We start from the raw sequence: 17,510 nt of genomic DNA, 5'->3' as shown, positions 1-17,510 counted from the left end.
GTTCAGTAGTTTCAAATGAGCATATCTTATAAAGTGTACGGCTGACATATGCCAGGTGACCATTGTGATAGCAAAAACTTATACTGGCCTTCAAACTTTAATATGGATTAAATAACCAAGTTGCATTTAATCAAACAAACAAAATGCATTGCTTTAATATTATTTATTTGAACTACATTATAAACTGTGGTTTCATTTATTTTCATGGGTACCAATTTTTGTTGATTGAAAAAATTGTAATTTCGAGGATATTTGATTTAATGGTTTTGTCAAAATCTGTGATCAAAACTTATATAGAAAGTTTGTACTTTGTTGAACATTTAAATTTGTTGTTCAGATTTGCTCACTAAATCCACGAAAATTGGTAATACATGATTAATAATGAATCCACAATATACAACAAACATGAAAAATAACAAACATATGCATATACTTCAACAACAAAATAAAGACAACTAATACTTCTGATATAACCAAGTATTGTAAGTCTGTATATCTCCCAAAATTGTATTGCACTAATGTTTGATGTTATGGTACATTGGGTGTATTGGGCCATTTTGGATTGTAAAATAGCAGAAAACAATTGGTCTTAATATTTAATGAAATATGCAAATTTTGAGAGACAACTGTAGTTAGTTTGTAAGATTGTTTATCTAAATGAAGAAAACTAGTCATGTGACCCCAATTTTTATTTTTATTTTCTGAAAGCACATTATAAGAGCTATCTTTCCTTTAGTATTTTTGTATCACACAAAATTTGATTTTTCCATGGATAATCTTACAATTTTGCACAACCTAAAGCTTGAAAAAAGTTCCATGATTCATAATTTTTATTGTATTTTTGAAAAAGCAAAATATAAACTACATCTTGACAAATTATTTTAAAATTCTAGCGATTTTGATCTAGACCCCAATCTACCTCAAGATCAGACTACAATGTGGCAGTGTAGAAATGTATTATTGAAGTCTGCAACTTTTCTAATCAACATCTTTTAACATGTTGCTTATAAAAATCTACCTGAATTTATAATGGACATAATATGATTTCTCTAATTCTTTGTCGATTTATACTTTTCCTGACCTGTTGATTATTTTTATTTAATCAACGTGTGGTTCGTTTGATCTCAATTCTTTATTGGTCAAAATTCAATTATGATGTCAAATTTTCTTGCTTTCCTCTGAATTTCCTATTGTGACGTCATGAAATAAGGCAACCATGTCTGATGACGTCACTTAGAAATTAAGAACACATCTTTTTGCAGATCTTTTTGCGAGCCTCGCGTTTGAAATTTCAAAATTTAACTGCCTCAAGTGGATAAATATTGTATCACACTTGATGTAGTTGAAGAATCTAAATACCTTCATTTATAATGGACATAATATGATTTAACAATTTTTATTTTTTTATTTCCAAATTTGCAAAATTTTGATAAGCTAAAAACTATCAGATTCTTTTTATTTTTCAAGGCATAAAATAACCAACCCTACATTCAGTATTTAGATATTTTTTTTCAAAAGGAAGTGGTCTTAACATTTTAAGATAAATATATAAAAAGACTTCCATTGGAAAAGACTAATGTAAATAATCCATATGTATAAAATGTCTATGAACTACTCCGTAAAAAAATGAACTACTCCGTAAAAAAATGAACTAATAAGTGAAAAAATAGAACAGAAAGTATAATCTCACAATAAATCACATTCACTAGTCACTAACATTGATCATTTTTTGTTAATGATATGATTGACAGTCACAAATATAATACATATACATGCCCATATCAATACAAATATAACCCATGCAATATGTTTGAAGGGTGACTTTAGGGGATTAACATGTCCTGGAGAAAAAGTAGTCACTTCTTTCCTTGCACAGTATACAAGAATTGCTGGAATGACATACTGGATTCCTGCTCCTGCATAAGATCCTGTTATGCCCACTAAGAACTCCACTTCATTGGTAATTATTGCAACTATGACTGGAGGTGTAATAGCTGCTACTGGGAATACAATTTTATCAACAAACCAAGAATATGGTCTTTCCTCATTGTAAAACATTGTTTTTAGGTTGTTCCTTAAAGTTACAGAAATAATCGGAAAGTTTGTGCTTAGCGTGAAAACTGGAAATAATGCCAGGAAATATTCAAAGAATTTGACGTTCGTCACTGACCGAGAAGGGTTGCAGTCATCTGGTAGAAAATTTAATGTATACAAGTCTTCTAGATGATTAAATGCATATATTCCTGTAAATGATATAAGTGCATAAAACCCTAATATAAGGGTAAAATCACTAAATATTAACCCGTATAATCCTGTCTTGTTTCTGATTGGTGTAATTAAGGATGGAAGTGAGTGGTGACACATGAATGAGTATATACAAACACCAAATAGATTTGGTATTCCTGAAAAGTCTGCAACTACTGGATGACCTGTTCCTTGACCTTTTTCTAATCTGATGGCTGCTAGGACAATCATAAGTATGAAAGCTGAAAAAAATATGAAAAAAAAAATATAAGGGGTCGGTAAATCTTAAGTGGCAAGCAACAAATATTTTCAATAGAATTAGATCACAAGATTTGTAAATTCATAAAGGAGTAGGTTCGATAAGGCCCTAAAATGGCCCTTAATTCTAGCTGAAATTTGAAATTAGGATTTATTGATCAATGTCACAAGGACTCATAGGTAATATAATGACTAGATTGGAAAAACGTCTTTTTGTTGAAAATTTATGTTTTGCGTTCTTTTCATGACGTCACAATTAGCACTCATTTTGATTTTCCCCTAAATTCGATGAAAATGGGTAAATTTCGTTGATTTTTTGGAGAGGAAACATAGAGCACATGCGTTGACAACAAAGATATTTTAAACCTAATGTTTATGACATATCTGACTTGAATATTTTGTTTGTCGAAGCCTACACTCTATGTTTCCTAGGTCTTAATTTGGTTGAAATCCAGACAATTTTGTCCAATTTCGCAAAAATCTCTAATTTTAACCTATTTGGGAAGTCAAAATCTCCTTTGTGTACATTAATTATTGAAATTGTTGAACAATGGAAAAAATTTGAGATTATTTATTGCAATTTCAGTAAATGCTGCATACAAATAATAATACCAAACTTGTGAATTTTTATTTTTGCCAAACCTATTCGATTGCAATTTTAGCAATAAGGAAAACATTGCAAAAATTTCTGAAATTACAGTATAATAGAAAACTTCCTCAATAACACAGTGTTTCAAAGTAGATTATTTTGTGTTTTTTTTTTAGTTATTTTAATATCTACAGACATAAGGAGATAAAGAGCTACTGTAACATCAAAAACAATTCTAGCCATAAATCAGGCCATTAGTTTTCTCATTTGAATTGTTTTACATTAGTCATTTAGGGGCCTTTTAAAGCCTGCTATGCATTATTAGTTTTGCTCATTGTTGAAGGCTGTACAGTGACCTATAGTAATTAACGTCTATTTCATTTGGTCTCTGGTAGATAGTTGTCTCATTGGCAATCATACCACATCATCTTATTTTTATATTATAAATTTATGACAGGACTTATCAAAATATATTTAATGCCACCAGAATATAGGATCACAGTTTACACTGATTAATAAGATGAATGACTTCTGTTGTAAATGAAGAAACAATAGCTGTCTAAATGGATGAAATCTCAATTTTGAAAGGGGCTAGGTAAAATAATGCATCATACTGTTGTCATTATTCATCTTTTTCAGATAAAAGACATCTGTCTAAATACCTACCTAGCCACCTAGTAATTGTAGTAAATATCTGTAAGTATTTTGTTTTCTGTACATTAAAGAAGGTAAATGGTCCTAAGCACACTATAAACACAGCCTGTAAATAAACATACTGTTTTTCATGCAATTAATTAATTGTTACAAATGAAAATACAATGTACCTTTATTGAATTCACAGTGACATATCTTAAACATCTTACATTGTTTTAGGATAAATTGTATAAAAGTTAACTCCTTCTGGTTTATTGGTGTTGTTTTAATGATAAATGTATCAGTAACCTCCTCCACATGTTATTATTTTAGTGTTAAATGTAGTAGTTATCTCCTCCTGGGTTTTTTTATATTGTTTTAGTGTTAAATGTATTAGTTGTCTCCTCCTGATTTTATTCATATCGTTTTAGTGTTAAATGTAGTAGTTATCTCCTCCTGATTTTTTTTAAATTGTTTTAGTGTTAAATGTATTAGTTGTCTCCTCCTGATTTTATTCATATCGTTTTAGTGTTAAATGTAGTAGTTATCTCCTCCTGGGTTTTATTTATATTGTTTTAGTGTTAAATGTATTAGATGTCTCCTCCTGATTTTATTCATATTGTTTAGAGTTAAATGTATTGGTTATCTCCTCCTGATTTTATTCATATTGTTTAGAGTTAAATGTATTGGTTATCTCCTCCTGATTTTATTCATATTGTTTAGAGTTAAATGTATTGGTTATCTCCTCCTGATTTTATTTATATTGTTTTAGACCTTTAGTGTTTAATGTATTAGTATTATCTTCCTGACTTTATTGCTATTGTTTTAGTGCTAAATGTATTAGTTGTCTCCTCATGATTTTATTTATATTGTTTAATGTTAAATGAATTAGTTGTTTCCTACTGGTTTTATTTATCTTGTTTAGTGTCAAATGTATTAGTTATCTCCTCCTGTTTTCATTGCAGGTATTGTTTAGTGTTAAATGTATGATTGTCTTATCCTGAATTTTTTTATGTTGTTTTAGTAAAATGTAAAACATTAGTTAATTCCTCATTATCTAATTTATCTTTTTTCATAAATGTATGAATGATGTCCCCTCTTGATTTAAACAACATTACATGTATGTGATCTCATTTCAAAATCACACAATTGTTGACACAAAGACATGTCTTCTAGCGTAATATTATAATACAATTGATGAAATTTAAAATATAACTCTTTAACATGTTAACTATGCAAAATTTTCACAAAGTCAATGGACCATGGCTGAGTGTCAAATTAACTCCATAAAAGTTAGATGTGCCAATACAATACAAGTGCCTATAAAATATGAATGACTTACAATAAGAGGTTTTATCATAAAGGGACATAATCACAAACTTAAACAATTATTGACACAGATACTAGTACTGTCAATGCAAACAGCATACTTAAGTGTTTCCTCTTCAACTTCTTTAAGGAAAGACGTAAAAATTGCATCATTATTGAAGGTATAGATATCTGATGCTGTTACATAAAAAAAACATCACCATAAATGCTAGGCATGTGATGAACAAATAAAATCTATTCAACTTACAACCATGATTCTGTAGGCTTGAAGTCTGGAAATACCATGACCATTCCAACATCCATCATGTTCTCCTAATGTAGTGTTACAGGATACATTAGATGGTAACTTATATGTACTGAAAATATTATAAGTCATCTACAGTGATTGTTTGTTGGTTGCTTTATATGCAAGATCAAAAATATTTTATGCATTTTTTTAAGTCAGATAACTCTGAAACTCAAGACGACATTCCAAAGCTTACTGAAATGGATGATTATTTTTTTTTCATTGGAACACTGATTTTAAGGCATTGTTTTCTATTATGAAGATATCATGAATAATGAAGCATAAAATTTATATAACTATACAGAATTTGGAATATAAATTGATCAACCTAAATAATTAATATATACATGTTTACTTCTGAGCTTAGTTTCATTCTGCAATACATGTGACAAATAAACATATTTTCTAGGGTAAAAGAACCGGGTGAGGGGGAGCTGTGTGGTAAACTGTCTACCTAATATAAAAAATTTGTTTTGATATTCTATAAATGAAAAATCTGCAATACACTGCATAAGAGCTAGTTAATTTGCTTCTGTGTGTGTCATTTTTTTTTTTTTTTTCTTCTTTTCTTTTTTGCTGCAGGAGGGAAGTAACTATCAAGTGATTTTAAACAAAAAAGAATTATTGTCTGTGTTAGCTATTGTATATACTGAAATTTTAATTGTATCTCATATGATATATTAGCTAAAACCCTTAAAGCAAGTCTTACCATATAACATCCCTGAGAGATTTAGGAACTGCAGCAGCATAAATAGCCAGATCTCCATATAAATACAGCACCATACATAGATAAAACAGAAATATACCAACTGAAATAAATAATAAATGTATGCATAGACAGACAGCAGTCTGAAATCAAACAATAGCTGTATAATGTTTAATAACACTTACTGATCTGCTTCATATCTTTTTCTGTCTATTTTCTTTTAATAAAGAACTGCTGAACCAACACCTCCTAAATTCTATGTTGGTAGAGTTCCCTTAAGTGGTTGTCAAATAAAAAAAGCAGTATTTTCTTTGAAGTAATAGCTATGAAAACAGGAAATAACTGACATAGCAGCATACCAATATTGTGTTAAGTAGTTAAACACAGCCACATATCAATGGAACCTGTCCAAAGTCAACTGGTATGTCTTTTTTTTTTTGTTATTTGAGAGTTTAGTATTGAGAGAAAAGATCTGTGATAGTTTCTGTTCAATTTATTCACAGCTTGACCTGTCTATTGACCTCTAGATGTTATTTGGTAATTTGTTTGAGTGGGTTGCTTTTCTCATTGATCTATACACAAGGGGAGGAATGGAGTACCCAACATGACGAATGACGGTAAAATATTTGTTAAAATAACGTTAATGATAAATATTTTACTCCATTTGATGCTAACGCTAGCTAAAAAATGAGATTTAAAGAATTACAATAAAATCAAGGCTCCTTTGACGCTTGACAATAAAGGGCATTCTTACCCACATACACCAGATCTCCTATTACTGTAAATTCAAAGATATTTGCGATGTTATTTTATAATTGCGACATTTGTGATGAAATTTTTGTCACAAATGTAAAAATCGCAATTTAAATTTTGATAGCATATTTCAATCCATCATTTCCTGAAATCGCAATAATTAAACTTGTATTTGTGTAGATTGTCCAACAATCACAATAATAAATGCATGCAATAGTTTCTGAATTTACTAACAGTAATCTGTTTTAAGGATTTGACGATTTAAGAAAAACTTCAACTAAAAATTGTGTATTGGAGATAATTCTTACATTTACACTGTTTACAGGACTGGTGTTCAGTGGTTGACATTTGTTGATGTGGTTCATAAGTGTTTCTCGTTTTTTATATAGATTAGACCGTTTGTTTCCCTGTTTGAATGGTTTTACACTAGTCGTTTTGGGGGCCCTTTATAGCTTGCTGTTCGGTGTGAGCCAAGACTCCGTGTTGAAGGCCATACTTTGACCTATAATGGTTTACTTTTACAAATTGTGACTTGGATGGAGAGTTGTCTCATTGGCACTCATACCACATCTTCTTATATATATTCAATAAAGTAATACATGTATGTCTTCAAAAGATTAAATTTTTTATTCATTTTCATCCTTATAAATTTTGTAGATATTAAAACAGGCAAAATGTATTAGAAATTCACTAAAATTGTTCTTACAGTTCTTAATTTTTCAGACAATGTAATAAATATAGATTCATGTGATTCACATTTATAGATTCATATTTTTGTGGGTTGAGGAAATGTTGCATTTTCTTGGATGTTTGATTTTGTGGTTTTGCCACAGTCTGCATACAAGCTTATATAAAATTTGTGTACTTGGTTAAACATTTAAATTCCTGTTTCAACTATATCCAAGAAATCCAAGAAAGTTGGTACATTGTATCCCACGAATAACAATGAATCCACAATACAATATTTCTCCACTCAAGATAACTCAGTCAATCATGACCACAAAATAATATAGCAAAAGAGATGTGATGGAGTGGACAGGGGGTCCCTGATTCCCACTTCCCTCCCCCTCTACTCCAAATTCCCTCCTCTTCTACTCCTACTTCCATCCCCTTACTCCCAGACGAAAATTGTTTAAAAATTTTAATAAATAATTCCCAGAATATCCCTATTTTTACTCCGCTTCTGCTTCCTGCCCCCTCATTTTCATGTTCCTTTACCTCTGTCCACCCCCTCAGATGTGCAAGCATTTGACTCTCAAACTTACCTCTGTTGAAAAATAAAGCTGCCATTTGACCCTACAATATATAAACTACAATGTATTACAATATCAAGTTGTTCTGTAAAAATGACTGCAATGAAGTGACCATCAAATATACACTGGGGTTAGGCGTCCACAAACATGATTAACCTCTGTGTGTGCCTGTCCCTGGTCAGGGACCTGTGGTGAAGTGGTTGTCGTTTGTTGCTGTATATCATACTTTTTTCGTTTGTTGTTTTGTACATAAATCAGGATGTTAGTTTTCTCATTCAAATTGTTTTTCACTTGTTATGTAGGGGCCTTTTGTACCCGACTATAAAGAATGGGTATTTATCATTGTTGAAGGCTGAGCTGTGGCCTATAATTGCTTACATCTACTTCATTTAAACTCTACTTGATAGTTTCTCATTGGCAATCATACCACATCTCCTTATTTTTATATTTTAAACCAGATGAGTTATCTACCATGCAAATCTTCGTATGAAAAAAACACAGTTAAAGTACAATCAATTAGTCCTTGGATTATCATTTTATTCCTCATTGACCTTGTCTCTGTTCATCTATCCAGCATATTTATTTTTCTTATTAAGTATTAAAATTCTTACCAGTTCAACTCTTTCTGTAATCTCAAAATCACTAACTGAATTGTTAAATATTTCTGTGAAAGATAAAATCAACAAAATTACTTAATATGACTCACAGATTTTTATAAAATGTTAAAATTGAGAATGGAAATGGGGAATGTGTCAAAGAGACAACAACCCGACCATAGAACAGACAACAGCAGAAGGTCACCAACAGGTCTTCAATGCAGCGAGATTTGGATTTGATGCAAGTGCATGAATTTGAAAATACTCAAGCATTGCTTAAAACAACAACAAAGACAAAAACATTATGAAGAATCCTGTTTAAAAAAAATTGAAAGAATTGTTTCAAAATATTTTTATGTGAATTTGATATAACCCAGTCTTGTATTCAGATTGGTGGTAACTAATTCACACCTCTAAGGCAAGGGCAGCCATGTTTTTGATTGACCAGAATAAAATACACAAACTTTATACTAGATACCTTAAAGATCATTTATCCAAAATTTAGTCAAATTGGTTCAGTAGTTTAAGGGGAGAAGATCTTTGAAAAAGTGAATAACTATGAACCAAAGTGATTGCTATAGCTCATTGGGCTATGTGAGCTAAACAATATTTTAATACCAGTTCTACCAGTTCTAACTAACTATGTATTTCTCTCTTAACTTCAGATGAATTCTCTAGCAGTAGTTTTTTTTCTTGTTTACCTGCAACTGAATTCTCTGGGTCTGTGGTTTGTTTTTTCTCTCTTACCTGTGGATGAGTTTCTCTAGTTTTCTTGCTTATCTGCAACTGATATCTCCTTCAGGTTTTTTTTCTGTCTTACTTGTGGATGAATTCTCTAGCACTGTTTTTTTTTCTTGCTTATTTGCTGTGTTTTCTTCCTTACCTGCAGTTGAGTTCTCTAGCAGTGTTTTTTCTCCCTTACCTGCATTTGAGTTCTCTAGCAGTGTTTTTTTTCAATTCCCTGCAGTTGAGTTCTCTAGCAGTGTTTTTTTCTCCCTTACCTGCAGTTGGGTTCTCTAGCAGTGTTTTTTTCTCCCTTACCTGCAGTTGGGTTCTCTAGCAGTGTTTTTTCTCCCTTACCTGCAGAGGAGTTCTCTAGCAGTGATTTTTCTCCCTTACCTGCAGTTGAGTTCTCTAGCAGTGTTTTTTTCTCCCTTACCTGTGGATGAATTTCCTAGCAAAGGTTCTTTTTCTGATGTTTCCTCATCATAAGATTCATTGACCATATTTACAGCTATCTATTGAATAATATAAAAATATGTATATTTTTTTTTTGGGGGGGAGGGGGGTATTTATCTTTTTAATATTGTTTTTTTTTTTAAATGTACACTATTTTGCCGCTAAGGTGTGCTCATTGTATATTTGTATATATCCCTCAGGCAAAGTTGACCTTAGATGAATTTGGATATTTTTTAGGTACTTTTTGGTCATATATCTCTGTAACTGTTTCGGTTCTTATACATCCTTGGCTTTCAAATATTCATCTTTTAGCATTCCTAAAGAAGGTAAATTATCCAGAAAAGCGCTTCGGACGCATGAAATTAATAACATGTTTTCATTTCTTTTGTAAGAAGAATACAGAAAAGAAGAAATACATTGTCTATCCATCCTATTTATAATGATTTAGGACTTTAAAAATAGACTACATCAAATTTCTTTGTTCTTGGAAGTTTTTTTTTCGCTAAAAAAGCCTTGGGCTAGTGATACGTTTCTTTTATTGCTTTTTATCTAAATATTTCTAGATTTTACTGGAGTGAAAGTTGAGAAAAAAGAGGCACTTAAGTTAAAAAAAATTCAGGAAATTTTATGGGATCTAGTCAAAAAACATTTAATCAATTCAATGTGACCTTAGTATATAATTACAAACCCTCTGTCCAATCTTGATCTTAGCATTAGCTATAGCCATTGTTTCTGTAACAAAAGTAACTGTCAAATAACTGAAACGACAGAAAAATAAGCAGAATTAGAATAGTTTCACTAACTAAAGCAACAAAACATTCATGTTTAGAAGCTAAAACTTTAAAGAACTTATTAAACATTAGTTCATTCATAAGGTTCTTCAAGCAGGGTTTTACTTAGGTGAGTCCATGAGTCCTGGACTCATGAAAATCTGTCTGGACTCATCATTTTCAAAAGTGGTGAGTCCAAAGATGCATCAAGATTGTAAAATGTTGTATCAACTGAGCACATATATCATCATTTTATATCAAAAGTTTAAAATAGTCTAAATTTGATGTCATTTCCTTGCTCTTTTTTTGTCATGGAGACTGACATTGTGAATTATAGCAATACAATTTGACTTTCTCACTTTTGGATTCACCTGATGCCAAATATGAGGAGTCCCTGGACTAGCCTTCAAAAATCCTTAGTGAGAACCCTGCAGTTCAAGTAAGCATAAGTCTCTTCAATGTACCATAAGCACTGAAAGGTCTATATGAGTTAAAACGATTGTGTTTACAAATGATATAGATAAATTTTCAATCATAAAGGCTTTGTTCAAATAATGGTGCCAGTATTTGCTAGTTTTTAAAGCCGCGAGCTGATCAGAGACTACTAGTATTTCCACACCTATTGACTTGGGGCAAGCAGACATGTCCGTAAGAAGGGGACAAGAACAAACTACTACATATAACGAAAAAAAGCGATGAAAGAAGGAGAAATTTGGAGATTTCTTTTCATACATGTAATAATAATTAAGAGATCTGAGATGTCTCTTCACAAGAAAATTCTGAAGAAGAAAATTTTGAGGCTTCAACTGATATCTCGAGTCATGAAATCAATACCATACATTTATTAGGACCTTGGCTACTTTGATTCTTAAAGCTGCAGTATAGTACATTGTATCAATGCCTCTATTACACAAACATATATTTACTGACCCAGAAAGAATACGGATAACCATTTAATTATTCACTACTTATATTACCTTATTAGGGCCAATAAAATCACAGTAATTAGACTAAGTAACCATCCAGAAGTGGAGAAGGCATTTGGCATAGTAAGGGCACCAGTTCCCACAATCAGATTAAATATGTATATCAAACCAACCTGGAATTAAAAATATGTATTGTTAATTGCTCTATTATGATTGCTTGATATTGACTCTGAGCAAGGATTTGTATAGTAACTATACAAATCCTTGCTCTGAGGTATATAAATTCAATTCAATATTTTATTGCCATATAAACTTTACAGTTTGTGACATATAACAAAACAAATGAAGACAATAACTAAGTAACTCAATATATATATATATACAGGTGCAAGTAAATATTAAAGGGTTCCCCGTCCTCAGTTCTATAGACTTTTTAATAAAGGATCCTAGTTTATTCACTTGTGTTGGTGTTGATGGGTTAAGTATACAATGTATATGTTGTGTACAAGATGTAAGTTTGTACAAATTATAATTTGTACAGGGTTTTTGTACAATTTGTAACTATTTTGACACATACCTTCTTGCACCAGGTAATAAAAGTTTATCTTCTAAAATATATCAGTTTTATGTCTTAAATTCAAATTTATATACTTCAACCTAACATTTTGTGCTATTCTCTTTGTCCTGAAACTGGAAATGAGGACACCTGAATGGTTTAAATTCCAATTTTATTTTTCTCCTTATACCAAAATCATATCCATAAAAAGTCTTTTTGTGTTCTTATAATGTTTTTGTATCATTGCTCAGTATTAGACTGTATCATGTAGTTGTGGAAATATGACAGAAATATGCGAAACTAAAGACTGTGTGCTTGCATCATCCATTTGTGTTTAGTGGTTCATAAAACACTGATAACTTGTACAAAAAATCTGTATAAATTATAATTTGTACAACATTACAACTTGTACACAACATATATACTAATAACTGTAGCTATTACCATTATCAGTAACTGTAACACCATATACAGTACTTATATACATGTACCACTTGTTATCAAATTCTTTTCCAATCATGGGAATGTGAACTTTTTTTTACAATGTGTAATTTTACAATAAATCATGAATGTTTTGAATATATTGTTTGCTTCTTTTTTTACAATCATTTGTGCACTACCAGTGCATCTTTATTAATTTCTTATGCTATGATAATCATTGTGAAAATGTTATATTTTGAATATATGCCCCTTCAATGAGGGTCCATGATTGGTCAATAAAATCTTGAATCTTATAGTTGCTTGGTTCATCTGCAATTTTAACATTATTTTTACAAATGCAATTAATGAATTTACATGTATGGTTGTGACAACAGGTGCCTATAGGCTAAGTATACTATTACATGTACATAATTAAGGGGAATTAAATTTTTATGAATTTGATTATACATTCATGACATTTAGAACATTAATTTACATAAATGTTTTCTGATCTGTGCAGCGGAAAATTGAATTAATTCATCTTTGTCGTATATTTGTGTGCAAACTTATGCTTCATTCTGTATTTTGGTAGGCATCCAAGGATTAGTTGAAATTAGTGTGGGTCTGAGGTCCTGAACTTGTGTTTCTGGAAGTGAACCTTTGACTTTTTACAACCAAATCTCCTATTCTTTACACAGCTGTTATACACTGGACCTTTCATTCTTCAAGCCCCCCAGGCAGCAAACAAAACCTGTTGATTGTGTCTAGACAGAGAAACTCCACCATACATTTTTTATGTGATTATTTGATTAGTTGGCCTTCTTTTACTTTAGGGTTTATGGTTCATTCATGGTTATGGTAAGGTTAGGGGATGTTCTAGGTTAGGGTTAGGTTTTAGGGTTAGCGCTAGTGTTAGGTTTAGGTTTGGGTTAGGGTAAGGTTTAGGGTAAAGGATAGTTTAGTACAGCTCTATATGGGTTGAGACCCCTAAAGTAAAAGAAGGCCGATTATTTTCCCCCATGGCATTTTTGGGTCTCCAAGACATGACCTTTTTCCACTCCATGCACCAATAAATGAATAAAAATTGTAAAAATAAGTTGGGGGAAATGACAAATTATCTTTGAAATACTTAAATATCGGTATTTATATAAGTTTTACCAGTCTGGAGTAGGTTGCTCCTGTTTCTGTTATTTGTTCAGGCATTTTAAATTGTTAAATTGAAATTTTCACGTTTTTAATTTCCTTGTATTGTCAGTGCCCATGTCATAGTTCAAAATTCGGAAGAAATTGTTTTCTGTCAAAGTAAGTAGTCACATGATAGTTGTTTGTATAGAATTACCTCCCCTACAAAATACATACAAGTTTTGCTTTTTTAAAAAGCTTGTCGTCTCCTTTATCACTGCACAAGATCAATATGAGACTACTATAACCCCAGATTATTCTATAATTCTATAAAACCTGGAACTTAAACATTTATCCATTAGACCCACAGGCGCTTGAGGATTGGACCCCCCTTTTTTCAAATCCATCGATTCAAAAATAAATATATATATTTCTTTAAAACAAGGTCTTGCCCCGGTATCTTCCGATGAACTATTTAGAAAAAGGACGAGACGTCCTTTGACATTACCCTGGTTTATCAACTTTCTGCTCAGACACTGGTGACGTTTTATAAAGTATGAGTAGCAGCTGCAGAAGCTCTTGAATACCGTATCACTTGGGAAATGTATATCCCATATGCAGGTGAAGTTGGTATGTTGCTGCTAAGGTGGGGGAAATTTATAATTTCAAAATTAAAATCGTCTCGTTTATCATAGATTCTGGTACTAAGCAGGGACTTTTTACTAGTATAGACTGTCCCTGTGTAAGATGACCGATAATGTCAAATTCGAGGTATAAGTATAAAAATGAGGCGGAGGAAGCCGTGCCAGTCTGTTTTTTCTTCAGTTTCTAGTTCTGCAGGATATATTAATGGAACCCAATCAGAAAAGTTTGCATTGTTAATGGAAAGAACATCATCAATGTATCTGAATGTGAAATTAAATGATCTGGCTTCTTTGATCTTCTTGTTTTTGACAAGTGTCTGAAGGAACTCCGATTCATATGAAAATAAAGAAGAGGTCGGCAAGGAGAGGCGCACAGTTCGTTCCCATAGCAATGCCGACAATTTGTTGAAAAAGTTTACCTCCAAATTCAACAAAAATGCTGGCAATAAGAAACTCCAGCATACTGATCACTTGTTCCTCTGTGTAGCATGTTTTACCTATTTGATCACTGTTAACAAAATATGGCATATGGTATCCCAAAGTAATACATTTATAGCCGTATGCTACCATTTTTATATTGAAAAGCATTGTCGATTATTTCTTTTAAACGATTTTTCAATTTTACATGGGGAATAGTGGTATACGGGGTTGAAAATCAAAAGTTTTGGTAAAATTAATTTCAGAGAAAGAACGCAATTTAAAATTATCAACAAGTTCTTTAGAGTTTTTAAGAATCCACATATGGTAAGTTAATAACACTACACGAGTTAACATTTTCACAGTATTTCTGAAGACCCTGCGGACAGAATGTTTGTCAATCTAATGGACACCAGGATGAACAAATGCGATAAAAAACACAAGAAAAAACCAACGACCCGATTCATATATTACAACAATAAACGAAAAACAATCATTATGCATCGCCTGCTGTTTGTAGAGTAGTATACTACCATTAAGGGCAGATGTTAAAAGTCTAGATATATACTGTGAGTACTGAATAGAAAAATAGATAAAATATGAACTCTTGCAGTAGCAATGAAATTAGTGTTCGTTTGATATTTTTTTTTCAAAATGAGGGGATGTCGTATCGGTTGCAATAGAATAACAATACGCCAAAGCCTAATCTATACGTGATCCGTGTAAACTCATCGAACCTTTAAACAAACTTATTAGTAAGGGTTATCGTACCGATGTTGTAATTAGATCTCTGAATATAGTTTACATTTTTCTTTTCAAACGGGATGTATAGAGACACACACACGTTCATTTTTATCTATAAAGAAGTCACTCCTAACTATCTTACTACCTGTCGATACATTTATTTTTGGCATTGCACTAGTCATGTCTTCTTTGACTGTTCATGACGTTAAAATACTAAATTCCTGGGATGTGTTTTAGTTGATTTCAGTCTCTGATGCATGATTTTTTATTATTAATTGTTTTGGCTTTTAACTAGCTGTGAGTACTCTCAAATCGTACTTTCTTGTTAATTTGACCTGTTGATACTAGTTGTAATGCTTTTTTTTGTTATTTAATGTTAACATGGATCTTGTTTATATACCAGCTTTGATTATTTGGAATTACTACAAATTTTCACTTCTTCGTACTATGAACATCAAAATTATTTCATTTCTCCTTAAATAATGTTCTTGCACCTGTACAGGAAGTTTTATCTAGCACTAATTGTATAGTTTTATTGTTGATATTCACCCCATATGTACCAAGTGTTAGATTAGTTTTATTGATATTAAAGAAATTTCTTGGTATTCCTAAACGGAAGATTTTATACACACAGAAGAAGAATAAAATTGAGACTGGAAATGGGGAATGTGTCAAAGAGACAACAACCCGACCATAGAGCAGACAACAGCCGAAGGCCACCAATGGGTCTTCAATGCAGCGAGAAACTCCCGCACCCGGAGGCGTCCTTCAGCTGGCCTCTAAACAAATATGTATACTAGTTCAGTGATAATGGACGTCATACTAAACTCCAAATTATACACAAGAAACTAAAATTAAAAATAATACAAGACTAACAAAGGCCAGAGGCTCCTGACTTGGGACAGGCGCAAAAATGCGGCGGGGTTAAACATGTTTTTTGAGATCTCAACCCTCCCCCTATACCTCTAGCCAATGTAGAAAAACAAACGTACAACAGTACGCACAGTAAAACTCAGTTTAAGAGAAGTCCGAGTCCGATGTCAGAATAGGAAACAAAAGAAAATAAACAAAATGACAATAATACATAAATAACAACAGACTACTAGCAGTTACTGACATGCCAGCTCCAGACCTCAATTAAACTGATTGAAAGATTATGTCTTCATCATATGAATATCAGGCACAATCCCTCCTGTTAGGGGTTTAGTGGAACATCACCATCTAAAAATGGATAATTAACGATAGGAAATGAAAAATCATCTCTTTTATCATAAATTTTGGTATTAAGCTTCCCGTTAATGATATAGATATCAAGATCGAGGAAAGGACAGTGGTCATTGTTAGTATTAGCTTTATTTAAAGTAAGTTCAACAGGATAAATTTCTTTAGTATACATACTGAAGTTGTCATTATTGAGAGCCAATATATCATCCAAATATCTAAAAGTATTGTTAAATTTTTGTATCAGATGTTGTTTCGATGGGTCTTTGCTGATTTTAGTCATAAATTGTAACTCATAACAATACAAAAACAGGTCCGCAATAAGTGGTGCACAGTTAGTCCCCATTGGAATTCCGATAACTTGACGATATACGGAATCTCCAAAGCGAACAAAAATGTTATCAAGTAAAATTCAAGGGCAGATATAGTATCAAAGCATGTCCAATTGACATAGCTCTTTTATTGTTGCTACTAAAAAATGACCTAAAAGAGTTTGAACATATGTATTCGCATTCCGACTTTTTAAATGCCCATTTAATTAGGTGTGTGAATTTTTTCTTAATAAGAATATGAGACAAAGTGGTATATAGGGTAGAAAAATCAAAACTTTGAACAGATTCAAAATCACCAATATATGCATGCAATTTATCAAGTACTTCCAACGAGTTTTTGACACTCCAAAAGTAGTTAATTCCACTATTTTCAAAGGCCTTATTTGAACAATTTATTATCAGGTTTTTGATTGTACCAAGTGTACTAGTAAGTAGAATAGACAATTTAGTAGTGGAACAATGACTTGAAGACGAAATAAATCTATATTTGTAAGGTGATTTGTGTAGCTTCGGAAGCCAGTACATAGTTGGG

At 31.7% G+C, this 17,510-nt stretch overlaps 1 protein-coding gene across 1 annotated transcript; it reads right to left on the bottom strand.

The window, feature by feature from the left end:
• Positions 1 to 685: 685 nt before the first annotated feature.
• Positions 686 to 13,844, bottom strand: LOC127709471 (transmembrane protein 104-like). The gene is made up of 10 exons (XM_052215061.1): positions 13,657 to 13,844; positions 11,574 to 11,695; positions 10,515 to 10,584; positions 9,807 to 9,885; positions 8,663 to 8,715; positions 8,064 to 8,094; positions 6,049 to 6,148; positions 5,301 to 5,409; positions 3,758 to 3,851; positions 686 to 2,486 (listed from the first exon to the last, which is right to left on the bottom strand). The coding sequence occupies exons 1-10, from the start codon at positions 13,699 to 13,701 to the stop codon at positions 1,723 to 1,725; spliced, it is 1,467 nt and encodes a 488-aa protein (XP_052071021.1). The 5' UTR covers positions 13,702 to 13,844; the 3' UTR covers positions 686 to 1,722.
• Positions 13,845 to 17,510: the final 3,666 nt, after the last annotated feature.

This window comes from Mytilus californianus, unplaced genomic scaffold (assembly GCF_021869535.1).
Source record: "Mytilus californianus isolate M0D057914Y unplaced genomic scaffold, xbMytCali1.0.p SCAF_7, whole genome shotgun sequence".
NCBI lineage: Eukaryota > Metazoa > Mollusca > Bivalvia > Mytilida > Mytilidae > Mytilus > Mytilus californianus.
Note: the sequence above shows the minus strand (reverse complement) of the source record. Positions and strands in the feature narration are given on the sequence as shown.

Coding starts and splice junctions, on each gene's coding strand:
- LOC127709471 (XM_052215061.1), bottom strand. CDS start 13,701: ATGCCTGAACAAATAACAGAAACAGGAGCAACCTACTCCAGACTG. Junction 9,886..10,514: donor AGATCAAGATTGGACAGAGG/GTTTGTAATTAT, acceptor ATTATTCAATAG/ATAGCTGTAAATATGGTCAA. Junction 8,716..9,806: donor GCTAGGAAATTCATCCACAG/GTAAGGGAGAAA, acceptor TATCTTTCACAG/AAATATTTAACAATTCAGTT.